General features: G+C 34.7%; 3 protein-coding genes across 8 annotated transcripts; 1 reads left to right on the top strand and 2 right to left on the bottom strand.

Moving 5' to 3' along the window:
• Window positions 1-22: 22 nt before the first annotated feature.
• Window positions 23-1,734, bottom strand: LOC141820452 (FCS-Like Zinc finger 8-like). 2 transcript variants are annotated; one of them, XM_074707771.1, is made up of 3 exons: window positions 1,509-1,734; window positions 503-1,399; window positions 23-426 (listed from the first exon to the last, which is right to left on the bottom strand). In XM_074707771.1, the coding sequence occupies exons 2-3, from the start codon at window positions 1,369-1,371 to the stop codon at window positions 273-275; spliced, it is 1,023 nt and encodes a 340-aa protein (XP_074563872.1). In that variant the 5' UTR covers window positions 1,372-1,399; window positions 1,509-1,734; the 3' UTR covers window positions 23-272. The 2 variants fall into 2 exon arrangements, with proteins under 2 accessions (XP_074563872.1, XP_074563873.1); XM_074707772.1 differs by having other exon boundaries at window positions 1,522-1,734.
• Window positions 1,735-6,326: 4,592 nt separating this feature from the next.
• LOC141820461 (homeobox-leucine zipper protein HOX16-like) lies at window positions 6,327-7,648 on the bottom strand. Of its 2 annotated transcripts, none has more exons than XM_074707787.1 (3): window positions 7,382-7,648; window positions 6,884-7,301; window positions 6,327-6,712 (listed from the first exon to the last, which is right to left on the bottom strand). In XM_074707787.1, the coding sequence occupies exons 2-3, from the start codon at window positions 7,247-7,249 to the stop codon at window positions 6,386-6,388; spliced, it is 693 nt and encodes a 230-aa protein (XP_074563888.1). In that variant the 5' UTR covers window positions 7,250-7,301; window positions 7,382-7,648; the 3' UTR covers window positions 6,327-6,385. The 2 variants fall into 2 exon arrangements, with proteins under 2 accessions (XP_074563888.1, XP_074563887.1); XM_074707786.1 differs by having other exon boundaries at window positions 6,884-7,284.
• Window positions 7,649-8,410: 762 nt separating this feature from the next.
• Window positions 8,411-18,455, top strand: LOC141820365 (uncharacterized). Of its 4 annotated transcripts, none has more exons than XM_074707663.1 (14): window positions 8,411-8,521; window positions 8,602-8,663; window positions 8,757-8,834; window positions 9,207-9,288; window positions 12,844-12,914; window positions 13,200-13,301; window positions 15,350-15,439; window positions 15,756-15,830; window positions 15,912-15,944; window positions 16,078-16,155; window positions 17,164-17,226; window positions 17,844-17,945; window positions 18,052-18,084; window positions 18,172-18,455. In XM_074707663.1, the coding sequence occupies exons 1-13, from the start codon at window positions 8,467-8,469 to the stop codon at window positions 18,076-18,078; spliced, it is 918 nt and encodes a 305-aa protein (XP_074563764.1). In that variant the 5' UTR covers window positions 8,411-8,466; the 3' UTR covers window positions 18,079-18,084; window positions 18,172-18,455. The 4 variants fall into 4 exon arrangements, with proteins under 4 accessions (XP_074563764.1, XP_074563762.1, XP_074563763.1 ...); XM_074707661.1 differs by having other exon boundaries at window positions 17,844-17,962; XM_074707662.1 differs by having other exon boundaries at window positions 18,052-18,455.
• Window positions 18,456-18,821: the final 366 nt, after the last annotated feature.

Below are 18,821 nucleotides of genomic sequence, written 5' to 3'. Positions count from 1 at the left end.
GTTCAAAGCTTGAAACAAAAAAGATCACGAAATTTGTCTCATCCATACCATTAACTTAGAACCTCTACAAGAGAGAAATATGAGAAGAACCAGGAGCCAGTGCAGTGGTTGACACTTCTCACTGATCAAAACCAACCATAATCGTTATTTTGAGGTTTACAACCCATTAACAGCACTATAAACCCTGAAACAAAGAAATAATTGTACACGGTGATTGCCAATGTCGCAAACAATCGATTTCACAGAAGATTTAGCTGTTTGCCTTGTGAATTTCAATGCTCACTCTGTGAAGCCAAAGCCATCTCATCAAGCAATGACTCCTCATGGAATGATGAACTTGTAGATCCAGCTGAAAATATCTCCATCTTTTGTTCCATCAATCTTTCTTGGGCACAGCAATAGCAGCTACATAGAGCTTTATTGCCACTGCAATGCGCACAAAATTATAATCACAAGAAACTAATGTAGAATTATAAAGACTAGAAGATGTTCAAGGACCAACCAGCATGATAGTGAATCTTCCTCTTCTTTATTATCAGAATTCTTAAAGGATGAGGATCCTCTGAAGTGGTTCTCAAGTATACAATCTCCAAAGATATGAGTCATTTTTGGGTTAGGACCATGAGATATAATGCAAGTGTAATCCTCTGATTGCTCGATCTCGCTCACAGAGAGTGTACTTAGAAGTCCATGAGAAGAGCCGAAAGATATTGGGAGGGACCCCAAAACCTTCTCAAAGTTGGAAGCTGACTGAGCCTCTGAATTCAGTGCCTCTGAATTCAAGTGAGTAGCAAGCAAAGATGAACGTCCCGTGTCGACGGAACACGACCGCAGAAATTCAAACTCTTCACTATGTAATTTAGCCTCTTTCGATTCTATATTCATCCCTGGAGAACCAGAATGAGGTTTGGGTGATCCAAAATGTGGCTGCGACAAGATTCCATAGTCATGGGGTAAGGAGTTTTTGTGAGTGGAGACGTTGTTCTTCAACTGTAAACCAAACACAATGTTCCTATTGCCAAAATGCCCTGAGGCCTTCCCCCATGGCATGTTTTCCTCATCCTCATTGCGAGAATCAAGGAGGCTAAGGCCAACCCTGTTGCTGCTGTCCCAACATTTAAGCCTGCCATTAGTGCCTGCAGGTGTAGGGGAGCCAGAGTCAGGGCTGGAGAAGGCCTTGTCAAGGGGAGATGTAGGGCTCCATACTGCACCACAGTCTGATGGCCCCTTGCCGGTGAATCTAACAAGCAAGCCGGGGACATGGAGGAAGGAGCTAGAAGAGCTCTTTTTCTCCACGCCATCAGATGCTGCGTGAGACATGAGGTGCCCTTTGCTTTGCTCCTGAACTGGTCTGCTCCTCTTCCTCAACATCCAATTCAGCCTGTAAACCTTGAAAACCCTGGTTGTGGCAAAATATCAAACAGGCCAAGGGACAAAGAACCAATGATCAAAGTCCGAAGCATAAGGAAAACCAAGATTAAATCTTTTTACACAAGAAGGATTCGTACAAGATTCAGCAACCTCAAGAACAAGAATTCATCATATAAGATTTAGCAATCTGCAACAAGAAAGAGATGAAGAAGTACAGAAAGGCAGCAGGCGGAACTAAAGTTGTTGGGCATTAGCTGCCGCATGCATGGAATTCAAGGCGGCAGCTCTGTAGCTTCTGCTGCGCTCCCCTCAATCATAATCATCAGAAGACAAGATCGATTTAACTTCGTCCATGGTGAACAGGAGGAAACAGTAGTGGAGTGGTGCTCCAAGTGGAAGTGAACAAGGTCGGGGTTGGATTGAGATGACGTGGCCTCGGAGTGGCAGCGGGGCCCACGACAAAATCTTTTCTTGGATTTTTCTTACTTTGTCTAGTTTAGTGTTCCATAGTTTTACGATTTCAAGGATCCATGCTCCAACAAAATAGAATTATCAGTTGGAGTAATTTAAACCAATGGACATTGTTTTAATAAATTTTATCCCTCTTTTTATGAGCGGTTTGTGGAAGAGTTCATGAACTTGTATTAGGGCGTTGTCATGTTGCTCGAATGGATGAGTCCGAGGATAAGATACAACGTTGTAATAAAGAAACAACACAAGTGATCTCTTCCTCTCTGACGCCATGTTGTTTCCCTCCTTGTGATTCATGCATTTTTATGTTGCTCGAGCTCAGATTGCACCGTCAATATCTCAAGTTTATCATGTTTCTAGTAAGGGGTATGTTCTCTTCATAATAGTCAATTGTAATTTTTCGATTTATTTTTTCACATATGATCATGATGGTGGCAAATTTTATCTTTTACTGAAATAGTAAAGGGTAGTTAATAACAGAGGAATCTCATTTCAGTTTGTGGCAACTTGAGGATACTTAAGCAACAGATAAAATTTGATCGTAAACACTTCCAGTGAACAGATTTCCACCTCCCAAAGTGATCGGCAGGCTACGATCACATATTCGATTGATTTTTTTTAAAAAAAATCAAAACAATGTTTTATTTTATATTATATATATATATTTATTTATTGAATCATCAAAAAAAAATACTGCTTTTGGTTTATTATGTAAAATTTACCATTTAAAGGCTGCACCTTCACTTGCCTACTTAATAAATTAGATCCGTCATCCAACCAATTTGATACGTTCACCTAAATAAACTCATATAACAATGTTATTGATAAATTATAAAATTTAAAATATATTACATAAATTATAATTAAAAATATTTTTAAAAATTAATATAATAATTTTGACACTAAATTAGATGCACTCTAGAGATCATTAAAGTTCACTTATAATTTCAACATTACAAATTAAGAATCTTTTGTAAGAATCCAGGCATACTATAATAATGATGTAGTGGACGAACTAATCAGATGATATATGATGACTTACTTAAGTTAAGTCTTATTATGGACGAACTCCCTTTCAACTTAAAGCCATATATTTTTTAATTATCCACAATATTTTAGTTATAGGATAATAATTGTGATAATTTTCTTTTGTGTGCTTAAGGTTTTATTTTAGTCGCCATAGACTTACAATAAACATCGTTGTTGAATTTTGTGGCCCAAATCTAATAATAATTGAACAAGAGTCAATTTTATAATACACATACTATGGAGGGGTGGGTAGTGAACCTTCTAGAGGACCCCCGACAAAAAATTTGAGTAATTAAGTATATTATTTAAAAAATGAATAATTAAATATATATTTTTTAGTATATCTTTTTCAAATTTATAACCTATATAATATTTTTTATTTTTTTGGGTCAAAGTCGTTATTATTTTATAAAATTATCAACGAATGCTCTGACTCACCTACTCTCGCCATGTGACAGCATTAATTATATGTTTTTGTGTGAAAAACATCCAAAAACACCCTCTAGTTTCAGTTTTTCCCAATCAGTGCACTTGCATAAAGTTCTAAGACGTTTTTACCCTTTTGTCCGTTCATAAGCATTTTTATGGCATAAAATGAAAATGGCGGCGGCTCGTCCGATGGATAATACCACATATTTTTCATATGCGTCATAATTAAAATTAATCTATTAAATATTTTACCATGGGGGCATGAAGTACTCCTTCAATTTTTTTTTTTTTATAATTTAAGTATATAGATTTTAATTAATCTTAAATGTAATCGGTTGGTCCAATAAAAATTTTTATATCAACTACCAAAATAAATTCAAAAGACTAAGTGATAATCTACGTAATGGTCCAATAGTCCCAATGATTCAAACATAAAATGTAAATTTCTTATGTGTTTTGAACCAAAGCCTCAATGTGTATTTACCATTGCACTATAGCCTAGGGACATAAGGTACTTCTTTATTTTTAATTGATATTAGGTATCCAATTTACATTGACTAATTATGAGTGATCAATTCGCTCTCATAAAAATTTTTCATTTGTCACCCAAATAAATCAAAAGTGCTCACTATGATTCATCTAGATAGTCTACTTTCTCTGATTCACTACTCACAGGAGGAAAAAATCACCTTATAATATGCTATAATTAAGTCACAAATCTTAAATCTTAAAATCTTCGTAAAAGGGCCTTAACCGCTACATCGTTAACCTGGAGGCATAAATTACTCCACTATGCTTCATCTTAGAATATATAGGTTTGATAAAAAAATATACCATCTTCTAAAGTTTTAATCAAAACTATTTTAAAGCGATATAATTTTATTTAAAATTACTTAGATAATTCATTAGGGACCCTTGATTTTTTTGACTATTTTTATTTATAAAATAATTATATATATATATATACACACACCTCATGATCAATTGCTGAATAATTTAATAAAAAAATCATGAAACACATCTCAAATAAGATTAGATTTAATAATGACAAAAAAATTATTAAAAAGTATGATCGCTGCAATGCGAGACATGAAAAATCTCTTCCGATAATTATTCCCCCAAATATATTCACAAGCATAAATTAAATTATCCATCAAAATCCTGGCTATGAATCAATAATAATCACCTTCAAATTCCTGCATCACTCTCGCCGGCGCCGCGAACCTCGCCGAGAACGACCGGGACACGCTCTCCGGCTCCTCCCACGTCGACATCCCGTCGTCGAAATTCTGCGCGTAACTGTACGGATCGTAGAGAGGCGGCGGCGGCGGCGGCGGCGGCAGTCTCCTCCTCTCCCTCGTGATCCGCCTCCAGATCCCGCGCAGCGTGGTGCCGGCGGACCGCTGGCGGCGCGCGAAATGGTCATGGGCAGATACCATTCGGACGAATTGGGCGGTGCTCCGGCCGCCGGCGACTGTGCGGGGCTGGCAGGGGCCGCAGACGAGATGCCTCTGGAGGCCGGGAGGAGGACTGAGATAGTAGAAATCCGTCTCCTCCATGGCGTTGAATAACAAGATAGAGTGTTGCATAATGAGGATATTCCAAGTTATATGTGCACAGTGGTGGATGTTGAGTCACGTTACAGTCATCTCCCCCTCCCATGGTTGACCAACCACACATGCTTTAGATTCCGTTTATCATAATGGTCAACTCGTGTCGTCAGTGGCGGCGACTTTTCACTTTGCCCCTAGCCCCTCAATCTTATGGCACACCTGGCCCAATTTGAGAGTGGAGGTTTGTGCTTTTCGGAATCAGCATCTTTTGTGGTGAGACCTATGTGTTACTTGAAAGGAAATAAATAAAAATTATTTTTAAAAAACATAATAATTTTTTTTCTATTATTTACTTCTGTAAAAATAATAAATTTTTTTTTTTTATTTACCTTATAGATTGCTGGATTTATGAATTTATCCGCAGATCATTTTTTAATTTTTTTTCTTCCATTCGATTTGGACGGAAAATAATTTCCTCCCTTCAAAGTGCAAGTCAAATTTCTCCCATTCGATCAATTTAATTATTCTTTCATCTAACATTTGGTTGAATAGGTTTCTTAATTTAAGAACTAAGTTTCAAGCAAAATAATTGTAGAAATTAAAATTCTTAACCAACATCTACACTTGTCTTTTTCTCTATTTGCCTATGGATGAACATAAAATAGGATCTATAAGAAAAAGAAATCATCGACAAATCGATAAACCCTATAAATATTTGTTATATCAACAATATTTTCTTTAAAAAAAAAATGTCAGCTTACATGTAAAGTTTTATTTTGTTTGATTTTATTCTTGAATGAATGGGCATATATAGAATATGTGCTAGCTCTAGATTGGGCATATGAATTATGAATGCCGTAGATGAACATAATAGAATTAATTCTCTTCTATTTTCTTTGTTAGGTAGTAACATAATAGTAAACAAATGAGTTCTTTATCTAATTTTTTCATTGCTCGATTATTAATGGAACATGATAAAGATGAATCATATTCCATTAATTATATGCTTTAAGCTTGATTCGGAGAAAATTTTATTCTTACCTTTTGTTTTATTTATTTATTTTTTGAAATATTCCGTCTTACATTAGAAAAGTTATTCTTTTACCTTACACACTTCAAAATTTTATAGAAACTATCTACTCCTACACATGAAAGAAAATAAATCACAAGAGGACTTGTAAATCAGCTTATAATCTTGAAATTAAAGATTTTTAGCTAACACCCAGATTATATGCATGATTCACAATCCACAATCTCTAGTTCTAATAACCCGTTAGAGTTTGAGAGCATGAATTTTTTATTAATATATATATGAATGAAACTCTAATCCTAACTTTTTTTTCTTTTATGTTTTTACTACTTTATTCCTTCCATAATATTTATATTGATTTAAACATCGGAAGGACTTTGTTAAAATAATGGTTCACTGCTTTATTTGCCACAGATTTATGATTCAGTGGGACATATTTTTTTATCGGTAAATATAAATTTATTGATCAAATTAGTATACACTTCTTAATTATAACTTATCATTAGGACCAGAGTAATCCATAGCTACATGAGTTATCCTCAAGATCCTCAAAACCTAAGAAAGTACTGTAATCATCAGCATCATGGAGCTCGCCGGTCTGCGACCGATCAAAGTTACTGAGTTTCAAAGCATTTGCAGAGCCGGTGAGCTCCATCAGCATGCAGTATCCATCTTCATCAGCGTAGGGAGGGCTCCCGGCGTCCAGTATGGTGCTGCTGGAAGGCTTGATGCCTGCGTTCAGCGAGCTCTCAGGATGTTCGATGAGGTCAAATGGCTCCGAGCCGCCATTCCCCTCTTTCAGAAGAAGCTTTTCAGTGAGGAAAAGAACCTGGCCAGAGGAACCTCATGCCGATAAGAATACCGTCAGAATCTTTCTTTAGACACAAATTAGAGATCAAAAAATCAGAATCACTCTAGAAACTATCATCATTTTTAGGATTTTAAATGAAATCGGCCATAACAAAGAAAGAAAGCACGTTTGCAAGATCAGTCTATTCACCTTGGCCTCTAATTTCTGCTTTTCCTTCAGGAGGCATTCATGGTCAGCCTTGAGACTGCCATAACTCGATCTCAAGGCCTCACAGTCCTTCTCCAGCTGCTTGGTCCTCCACCGAGCGCGACGGTTCTGAAACCATATCGCAATCTGCCTCGGTTCCACTCCGAGAACTTTCGCAAGCTGAAACTTCCTGTCGGGCTCGAGTTTGTTCTCCAACTCAAAGCTCTTCTCCAGGAACTGAACTTGGTCTGCCGTCATCCGCCTCTTCTTCTTTTCCTGGCGATGAGAAGAATCGTCTGAGCCATCTTCTTCGCCCATATCGTCCAATTCAATTGGCTTAAACAAAGGCCTCTTATAAGTACTGCTCATGGTTCTATCATGAAAGTTAACAGGAGGCCATGGACCTGTAAAGAAAACATTACTGTTTAAGCAAATTAAATCGTATTCTCGATGATGATCTTATTCCAAAAGGGGAAAAAAAAGGAGTAAATGAATGATTACCAAGTAACCTTCTTCCGGCGGCCATTTCGCAGCAAAACAGCAGAAAATGTTTATTGTTTTTTCTCCTTTTCTCAGAGATACATCTCCTCCGAAAGCTTAATGAGCATCTTGTGGCGGAAGAAGGTGATGATCAGCATGACCGAGCCATGGAGAAGGGTACGGAAGGAAGAACCTATAAGACCCATATCCATCCCTATGACTCTCAAGCACAGGAAAAGGGGAAGTGGAGAGGAAGAGGAAGAAAGAGGAAGAGGAAGAGGAAGAGGAAGAACTTTGATCTCTGAAGAAGCTTAATTACTTTGTGCTACCTTGAATAAGGGAGAGGGAATTTGGAGAATTATATAGGGAAGGCAAGTTCTTCCTCCTTGCTTGTAAATGCAGCATGAAAACTTCATCAACAGGGATTCTTTTTAGTTTAGTTAATTATGGATAATAAAATATTGTGAAATAATAAGTAAATGAAAATTAACTATTTATGATAATCAGTTTTTTATTGATAATATTTTTTATATTATTTTGTTTTGTCTTTTTTATGATAGGCATTTGGAGAAGTGTTTGATATATAATGGTCCAGTTTTTTATATTTATGTATAAAGTGACAGCTATTCCCACTAATTAAAAACCAATGGATTTTTTTTTTTAAATATAGAATTTATCACGTTAGCGATCCTATACCATCTATAAAGATGACAATGAATTTTCAAACTATTCATCCTTGATATTGTTTATATAAATAATAATTTTAAAATGATGAAAAATTAAATAGAATAAAAATCTCTCTAATTCACTGTTTTAGTGTTGTTAAATTGGGTGAAAATTAAATTCATAATCTTCGTAAAAATATCTGTGAAAAGTGTTATTATTCATTAAAAACAAAAAGCCCTTAGACATGTCGCCGTTATATCACATGAATACAGTTACGGCAATATAACTACGATTCTTCCGTTATATCAATATAACGGAACGTGGGATCCGTCCGCGCTGATATATACCTCTCGACCGGCCCCACGCCGCTGCAGCCGATTTCGTTCTTTCCCGTCCAAGAGAGAGAGGGAGGACCAGAAAGGGTTCCGGCGATCAGATCGATGGCGATGCAGGTGGGGATGGGACTCTCCAAATTCGTGCTCCTGATAGGAGCAGGTGATTTCACTCTCCCACTCTAACCGTCCCGTCTTGATTCCTGTTCCTTGATCGATCGAGTTTTTCTTTTGGAATATCAGGGTTTACAGGCTCGATCTTGCTGCGCAACGGCAGACTGTCTGATATCTTATCAGAGCTCCAGGTTTGAGTTATTTAAAGGATTAAACTTCTCACTTTTTTTTTTTTTTTTGAGATTGGGGTGACAGATTTGGGATTTTTGAATAACTTTACTCAGGACATGGTTAAGGGTTTGGAGAAATCTGCAGAGAAAGGAGCTGTGGATTCTGAGTACGCTGATGCTCTTGCATCACAGGTACTAATTTCATTTTGAGGTGAACTGACGTTTAGTTTAACTAGTTAGCCATACGCCTTGGTGGGCAAAATTTCATTTTATGCTTTGTTGAATTTTGTTGCTTTTATCGTCATTTTAGTCAAGCTAGATGTCCATATTTTGGATGTTCTGCTGCGGTACTGATGGAAATCCTTTGCAGATCTTTCAGTTGATTTGTGGGCGTTGATAGTTTTTTTTTACCGCTGCCTCTCCTAGTCATTTAGATTTCTTTTTCTCTTACGTGTATACTGTAATTTATTGTTCAAGTGGGATGAATTTCTTTGTTCAGGCTGGTTGATTTATGGAATTATTTTTATGTACATAGAATTTTCCTCACATTTCAATAATATGCAGGTGCGTCGTTTAGCAATGGAGGTGCGACAAATTGCCTCAGCACGTCCCATAACTGTTCTCAATGGAAATTCTGGTGTAGCAGGTATTTATTTTCACATGTTTTATTGCACAGGTTCTTCTTTTGTTGCTTTTCGATTGTTGAGATTTCCTTTGCCAATATATATATATATATATATATATATATATATATATATATATATATATATATATATATATATTTCTTAGTGTATAGGTTTCCAAAAAGTTATAATACTATCAACATGCTATGCATATTTTAGCAATTTCTTATGGGATGTACATTTTCAAGTGATGCTTAAACCTTAATGACTTATTTTCAGTATTGCAAATGGCGGTAGGCAGTGGCGGAGCGGTCAGTGACAACCTACCGCCTCGGCCACTTAGGCGGTTGATTTTTTTTTTTAATACATAATATTATAAATAGTCATCATTCTTTATGTAACATATGTAATTAAATGATATTTAAGTATAAATAAGCTTCATACAATACAATACAATACAATTATATAAGGTACAAATAAATATATAAATGCAACTAATAAGATAATTAATAAAGATTCATCACCATATTAGTATTTAAAAAGTAATATCATTACTTTTACCAAAAGTCGAAGTTTAAAATTAAATGTTTCAATCCAACATGACAACAAGCCAACAAGGACTAGACTAATCATAACTAATCTTCTAAATCATCTACACATGCACTATCAACTATATCCATAATCCTCTCATCATCGGACTCAAAAATCAACATCTTCATTCTCCTCCTCCAATGTATCTAAATCCTCATAAAGTTCTCTAATGAAGATGTTCCTTGCACTCCTCCTTGGTTGTAGAACTTCATCAGCTGAGGCCATCGCCACCATTCTCCAGGAAAGTCCTGAACCCAGCTCGACCTCATCTTCATCACCACCATCAACAAGCCAACCTTGAGCTTTACTAGTTTGAGAGGATAGAAGTAAATCTCTGCCCATTTCTCTTTTAATCTTCTTCTTGAATGTGACATATACAAGATTATTCAATTTTGATGTCTCCAGCTTATTCCTCTTCTTAGGATGTATCTAAACAATTAGAAAATTATTAAAAACTAATAAAAAGAAAGGATAAATAACATAATTTATGAATTACTACTTACTCCTTCAAATTGATTCCAATTTCTTTCACACCCCAATGAACTACTTGTCAAAAAGAAAAATCTCATTGTCATTTTTTGTAAGTTTGGAGTGTCACCACCATAATTGGACCACCATCCAACTTAAAAAAGTAAAGAGGCAAACAAATAATAAACAAGAAAATAGGTAAAAAAGACATATATGTTAATGAATAGAAATAAAGGAACGAGATGTACCCGGATCAAGGTCATGGTACACATCCATTTTCTTATATGTTGCGATCATCATTTTTCTACCAAAGTTTTCAAATTTAGTCTTACTTTAACAATTCATCATTAGAAATGGTGGATTGCATATCCTCGTCGGTGGAAAAAATTCTTTCAACACAATTCAAGAACTCATTCATAATATTGATGTCATATGCTTGGATCTTTGAAGTAAAAAATTTGGATTCAACAAGTAAGTGACATAATGCAAAGGATTATCAAGTCCACCTTTAAACTTCTCATCAATAATCTTCAAAATAGGGGTGACATTTTTCTTCTTTTTTTTGAAAATATTTCTAATCTTTTCCTTAGCTTGTTTAAGTGCACCCTATAAAAAGGTCATTGAGAGTTTTTTATCATCGTCAATAAGGAGTAAAACTTTCAAAAGGGGTGAAAACATTTAAAGCCAAATAAATACCATTCCAAAAAGAGATACTTGTTATTGTCGCCTCCGTCGCTCCCTTCACATTACTCTTGAATTTTATTTTGCTCCACTCCTTGGATGTAAACATAAGTCTTAATTGATCTTTCTTGCCTTTGAGACATTCCAAGGTAAAAAATGAAGTAGCAAATCTAATCACCTCGGGTCTCACAATATCCCTCTTCTTGGAATATTTTCTCATAATAGCCAAAGTTCTATGATGTGCATAGATGAATATTGTTAGGGCCTTTGCTTTCTCAAGCATTTTGCTAAACTTGGGTAGCTTTCCAATTGCTTCAAGCATAAGTTTGATTGTATGAGTCACACAAGAGGTCTAAAAGATTTGAGATTGTGTAACCTTCAACAACTCTGTTGTCGCCATATTGTTTGTCGCATTGTCCGTCACTACTTGAACATGTTAAGGGCAATTTCATTGATGTATTTTTCCACAAATTCGAAGATGTAAGCCCCTAGTGTGTGCCTCCATGGATTGTTCAATAGAACCAAAGAATGAAGTGCCGAGTTTGTAATTAACATATAAATTCATAATGCTTCTCCTCTTGCATTCCGTCCATGCATTAGTCATAATTAAACATCCATTTTCATCCACTCTTCTTCATGTTCTTTAGAGATAATTTGGCCCTCTCAACTTCTTGCTTCAAAAGTGGCTTTCTTAGAAGATATTAACTTGAAGGTTTGTAGCTCGGGCTGAATTGGCCAATTGCCTCTGCAAATTGTCTAAAGCTTTGATTGTCAATTGCATGAAAAGGAATCTCCACCTCTTAAATCCATCTTGCAAGGCACTCATACACATCATTTGTAAACTTTAACTTCAATGCATCATTTCTGTTTTGTTGTCTTGCCTTTGTTGGATCGATTGCGGATGTCTCCTTATGAATAGACTTGAGGTACTTTAACTTCTTTTTAGAAGAATCTCCCTCCATTTGGCAATCATCATCCTCTACATCAACACATATATTTACTTCCGCCCTCTAGTCTTTTAGTTCTTTCACCCTTTCTCGCTTCTTATTCTTGTTATTTTCAAGATAAACTCATACTTTTTTTTGTCTTCATTGGATGCTTTAGGACATATTTCAACTTGTCCTATAATACCCGCAATATGATGCTTCATCCGATAAATTCCTCCCTTAATAAGCCTTTTATACAATTTGCATTTGATCTAATCTCTTTTTTCTTTTCAATACAACACCCTATAATCCCAAACAATGTCACTAGATTTTCGCTTTAATTCCATCTCTGGTTGTTTCTCAATTTTCACCATTAATCTTTAATATTAAATAAAAGATAAAAAACTAGAACAAAAACTTACTAAAAATATATAAAATCTAGCCTAGTGTGTTGGTGGCGGCAGTGCAGCGACTCCAAGCGGAAGGAGGTGGGTGCCTTGGTGGGTTGGTGTAGTTATTTATGTTTTGGAAGGGAGAGAAATTGATTAATATATTTAGGGTTTTTGAAATTTTGTTGACTTTGACCGCCTCACCTACTTCCTTGACCGCTTCATCCACTGCCTCGTCCGCCTTGTGCGCCACCTCACCCACCTTTCCAGCCTCGCCTCATCTTTGACCGCTTAAAGCACTGCCTAAGGTAAAGGTGGTGCAGTTGATGCCCGTCTTCCGCTTAGGCGCCACCTAAGTGGCTGCCATTTAGAACACTATTTATTTTTTTAAGTCATTATTCTTGTGTTATTTCTTTTACTTTAGAAATCTAGTTCTTTCCTCTTGTATATATATATATATAAAGAATAAAAACTCTTGCCGATGTATTGGATTTCATTGAAACTACATCTTATATCTTATCAGGGAACATGACATCGCTTGTGGTTCCAGCTGCCACCCTTGGAGCATTAGGGTATGGCATCATGTGGTGGAAAGTATGATTCTTCCTGTTACTAGTTTATATCTGTCTTAGGGAATTCTGTTATCTACTGAAGAAATCTCTCTACTTAAGAAATCTCTCACTTATCTATGCAAAGTAATTCTATAAGATAGAGATTATCTTGTTCTTCCGTTATTTATTTTATCCTGAGTATAAATAAAAAAAACCTATTTTAACACCTCATTCTCTTGTGGTTCTTTTAGCAATTGTTTGGTGAAAATCAATTTATATAGTTTATGTGGCCTCCTTAGTATGCTTCATCTTTTTATGTTTTTGACAGGGCTGCTCCTTTTCTGACTTTATGTATGTTACTAAGCGTAACATGACAAATGCTGTAGCAATCATGACAAAGAGTCTGGATCAAGTCTCTGCTGCCCTTGCAGTGAGTCTCTCCTCAATGCTCATGTATATTTTTCATTAAAAAAATATTTTAAGATTGAATCTCATGCTAAATTATGCCTATCAAGCATAGGGAAGTGCAATACAATACAGAACTTATACTTGAATTTATTGGTAGAGGTATATATTAGTTTGAAGAAAATAACATGATGCTTATAGAAGAATGAAGAATATAAGTACAAGCTACTAGCTAGGATCATGATGTCTTTTCTTTTTCTTGGTCGAATGATCTTCATTCATAGTTTTCTTTATCATGGTTGTCAACTTTTTTTCCTACTTAGGAATGATAGGGATCCTCCAACTTTTACTATAAGAACGATAAAGCATGCTAAGACTCTACAATATAATCTAATTTACACAAAAACACAAGTACAAGTCTAGGCGTTGAAGATGTTTTTTTTTCTTCTTTTTCTAAAGTGAAGACATAGGGACTTAGTAGAAAATGGTTGGAATTTTAAACATGGATATGGGGACACAAGTACACAACAAAGTTTCAAAATTAGTAAAAATATTCTAATACTATAATAATAGTTTTAAGCATATGAAGCTGAAATATAGGTTGGTGGTATTGCCTAGAGGAGATATTAATTGCTCTACTATTTATTATGCAACACAAGTTGTTTGCCTTTATGGTTATTACCATAAAAAAAAAAACAGCCCGGTGCATGAAGCTCTTGTCAATGCGGGGTCCCGGGGAAGAATCTATTGTACACAGTCTTACCTTACTTTGCAAGAGGCTATTTTCGAGACTTGAACTCGTGACCTCTAGGTCACATGACAACAACTTTACCATAAAGTGACAATTTGTCTATACTTCTTCCCCTTCAGATTTCTCCAGCAAAAAAAAAAAAAACTAATTAGTAAATATAAAAATGAACTAACTAGGGGCAAGTTGTGAAATAAGCTTCTGTTGAAAGTAGCTGAAAACTAGCTTGTATTTCTCTTCTCCCGAACTAGCCAAATGAACAAACCTCTTTGTCTAAAAAGGAGAGCCAAGTGGTGTAGCTGAAAACTAGCTTGGACCTCCATTCACTCGAACCAGCCAAATTAACTAGCCTCTTTGTCTACAAAAGAGAGCCAAGGGGTCCAAATTCTGCCTGTCAAATATGATGGAACATAGTGTGGCTTAGAGGAGTAGAACCAAGCCTGTAATGAAGTGGTTGTCACCTCAATAACCTTATGATGCAGGGTGTCTTGCTATAGTAGCTATAAATCAAAGGTTGGATGAGCTACTCCTCTTATAAAAAATTTAAAATCTAATATTTAACATCCGAAAATTTAAAAAAATCTTGTATCTCTCTATTTCTTGTGCAGTTTAATAATTGTAGTTACGTAAAACAAACAAAACTAAATTTAGAAAAATGGTGGAATTTTAAATTATTTTATTGCATTCAAGGTTTTTATTTAAGTTTTATCAAACAAAATTCAAGTAATTTATGCAATGCTTAATTTTTTTTATCAAATTCTCGTGAATAAATTTTAAACACAATTACATAATATCATAAAATTATTTATTCATTTAAAATAAAATTACATCTTTAACAATGATGTTAAATTGCTTTAATATTGTAGAATTGCAAAGCAAAACATGTCTCAATTATATAAGACCTGGAAAGCTATCATTTTCTTGTTACTCATTCCAATATGCGAGCTGCAAAAGTTGAATAAATTATGTGTAAATCATTATGGAATGAAAGAAGAATACAATTTTCAATGCTTGAAGCTAAAAATTTAAACATAATTAACTGTAAGCTTTTTCTTAAACTCTAAAACTAGGTGATCAGATTAATCAACAATAATGAATAGAAGAATGAACATGTATTAGCAATCTAATAAATTTCAAAATTTTAAACCTTGTTGATATGCTTTATCGGAATATTTGATATTTCATTTGTCGTGTAAATCAATCATTTTTCATAGTATAATTTGTAGTATTTATGCTCTTTGGTAACTTCATGTCATTTATCCCTTATATACAGTCCTTTTTATATGTTATCATACTGAAGAAGAGATTTATTTATCTATATACAGCAAGCTAAGAAACATCTTACCCAGCGAATAGAGAATTTGGATGGGAAACTGGATGAGCAAAAGGAGATATCTGGAGAAATAAAAAATCAAGTAATTGTTCTTTTACCTCTGCTATTAGCTTGGTGATTTTGGGGCCTCAATTGCATTTTATTTTGACATGAAAACAAATTGTCTTTGTTTCTCTGCTAGTATCATGATTTGCAGCAACTCTCTGAATTATGGTTCCAACTTTATTTTTCATGCCTGTCTATAATTATAAGTATTTGTAGTTACTATCTTTCATCAATCTTCTATACTTGCTATTACAAAGATTGCTATTAATTATGGACATAGGACAGAAGTATAAATGTCATATAAAGCTGCTGTCATGTCATACTCCTTCAAATCTTTCTTGTTCTGCAAATAGGTAATTGATGTTCATGGAAAAGTTGAAAATATTGGCTTCGAATTGAATAACCTGCAACAACTGCTCTGTGGTCTGGTGAGCACCTTTGCCTGTTTCTGTTTAGCTGATTTTGGTGATGCACTTTTTTTTTTAATGATTCGATAACTTTATGTGCAGAATGGGAGAATGAGTTCCATTGAAGATAAACAGGTGACTGAATTGAAATTGTGATGCTTTAATCATTGTTCAAAAGCTTACCTTTTATGATATGCCCTCTTATTGCCCAATAAATAAATATTACTGCATACTGTTCTAGCCATTTTCATTGTTTCTGTGATTACAGAATTTGGCATGCACTGGCATTATGTACCTTTGCCAGTTTGTAGAAGGTAAAGGTGGGAAAATACCAGATTTCCTTGTGGTAAGATATTCATTCTTATTTCATTCTGTGATTGTGTTCTTTAGTTGTCATCCATTGTCCCAATTCTTGTCCCAATTTTTTTATGCTAATTTTGATTTCTTTAATCTTTGCACACACAATTAATTAAAATTTAGTTCCTTAACATTCAAATTGCTCCAAATTTTCCTTCAATTTATCTTTATACTTAATCTAGCACAAAGAGATGAATCTCTAAAGTCTAAGCAAGCATGCATGCATGGTTAATAAGTTAAAGTAACCACTTTTTTAATATGAAAAATCACCCCTATTCTGATTGCAGTTATCACTGTTTCATATTAAAAAAATGGTTTCGTATAATTAATTTGTAATATAGTCCACTTCGATTTAGAGAAGGCTTATGTTTTTCTAATCAATTTTGTTACGAAAACTTTGCAATTGGTTTGTGATTTGTTTAACTTTGATAAAACCTGGATACTTCTTTTTATCTAATTCTGTTTGTTTCTGACATCTTTAATGCTGCTTATTAGAAATGCTTGTACCATAGGCTGTGTAAGGACGATAGTTTTAGTTTTTTACAAAGCATTGTGCTGCAAATTGTTTTAATAAAATGCAGAAACTAGTTCATTCTGTGAACAAAATTTTACAAAGTGTTGTGCTGCAGACACAACCCGACCCATTTCTCTCTAGGTTTTTTTGTCATGTTGGGCCAGATTGAGTGTGGGCCGACCCACTTGACACCTCTACTTCTCATTGCATTGATCGTCAAGGGAATATGCTTAACTAGTTATCTTGCACCAGTAATATCTATCTGTTTGTACCAATATCATGCTTTGGCTAAGATTTTAATGATTTTCTTATGGGCTCGTCTCCCCATTTCAACTTCTACATGATGTAACCTAAGTCAGTTTTTTCTATTATAACTTGGCCAGTTTGTTTCACCGATGATTATGTTATGCTCTATCATTTCCACACTTTATTTAAAATATTTCCCATCCCCATTTTTAATATGATCTTACATTTGCACTACAGGATGGCCCCATTAATGGTGGGAGACGTGGTTTTCTTGGAGCTGATGAGACTAAAAGATTGAAGGTTTCTGTTTCTTATTGAAGACCATACTTTCAATTTACAAGCACATGACTCGCATATGTTGCACCACTTAAATGTTCAATAGAGGGCAGTATATTTCCTGCTCATTCACATGGACCCACTTACGCTAAGTTATGCTGCCTAATAAATGGGTTCGTGTATGGGCGATGAACAAGTCAGGTTTGGTTAAATTTTAGGCACCCATTAAATATACATATTTTAGTCAGGCACTGAGACGTTAGTGTTTGGGCAGTGAACAAGTCATGTTTGGTTAAATTTTAGGTAATCATATACATATTTCAGTCAAGTGTTGTGACGTTAGTTTTCGGGCAGTGAACAAGTCAGGTTTGGCTAAATTTTAGGTACCTGTCAAACAAACATATTTCAATCAGGTGTTGATAGGTATCCATTTATTGTATTCAGGTAATTCGATTGTAGAAATAAAATAAAAAATGTCGTGTAGTTGGATTCACATTGTCGGAAATACCTGATCCTTTTGCGACCAAGATTTACATAATCTTTGAGAAATTAGCAGTAAATTGAAATACTGATCTTTATATGGTAACTTGACCTGTAGAAATATATGAACTTTTCACTCTTTATCATTTTACATTGTACAGGGTTTGCAGCACATAGTAGAGGCACTTGAAACTGAAAGCTCCGACACATCTAAGATTGATGCAATCATGCAGAATGATGCCAACTCAGTGGACAACTCGAAGGTGAAGAGCTTGTCCCGGTCAGCCACACCCTTCTCATCACCCTGAACATTTATTTGGTTGAGGATTGAAAGTTGATTGGCTAGACTTTTCTATCTTTCTTCTGCAGGACTACCTCGCTCAAGTACTGATATGATACAAGGTATATGAACGAATACCTGGACATATTAACACGAGATTGAGAAATTACCTTGGAACTTCAATCTATCATTTGCCATCCATTTTGCAGGGAAACGGGGAAGTTTACTTAATTACTTTGGTTAAAAATATAACTCTATATATCTAGGTCCTTTCGCCATCTTGTCTTGGCTCTACTCTTGGTTGTTTCAAATGTGTAATGAGGATCTGGAAGCTTATTTACTTTCCTCTTGAATTAGATATATAATAGCTAGGAGTGTTTCTTCTTGAAAGTTTTTTTAATTTGGATGATGCTTATTTTTCCTTTTTGGTTCTTCTACGTTATAGTCAAATCTTAATTGGTGGGATAAAATTTAATTGTTATTGTTGTTGGTTCTTCTACGTCATATTTCTATCCGAGAGAATATCATCAAAATTTGCTGATTTTGTTCCACTGTTTTTGTTATCTTTACCTTTAATCACCTGTTGATGAGTAAACTGATATTTTGAACAATCTGTAAATTTTAGAGTATAAACTAAGTAGATAGTTTGATAATATTCAAACTATCGAATTGTATTAGAGGAAATGAAAGAGCAATAAGATTCCACTCATCTTATGAAGAACGATAAATGGAATATGTTTTTTTTGTATTTTTAAAATAAAAAATATAAATATAAATAAAAAATATTTTTTTTTTTTCAAAAAGTTAAAAAAATGTTAGAAAATTAAAGGAATTAGAAAATAAAACTCATACATTACTA

This window comes from Curcuma longa, unplaced genomic scaffold (genome assembly GCF_044706935.1).
Source record: "Curcuma longa cultivar G26 ecotype Majalengka, Jawa Barat unplaced genomic scaffold, ITB_CL_G26_1.1 utg3290_np1212_1714210_RagTag, whole genome shotgun sequence".
NCBI lineage: Eukaryota > Viridiplantae > Streptophyta > Magnoliopsida > Zingiberales > Zingiberaceae > Curcuma > Curcuma longa.
Note: the sequence above shows the minus strand (reverse complement) of the source record. Positions and strands in the feature narration are given on the sequence as shown.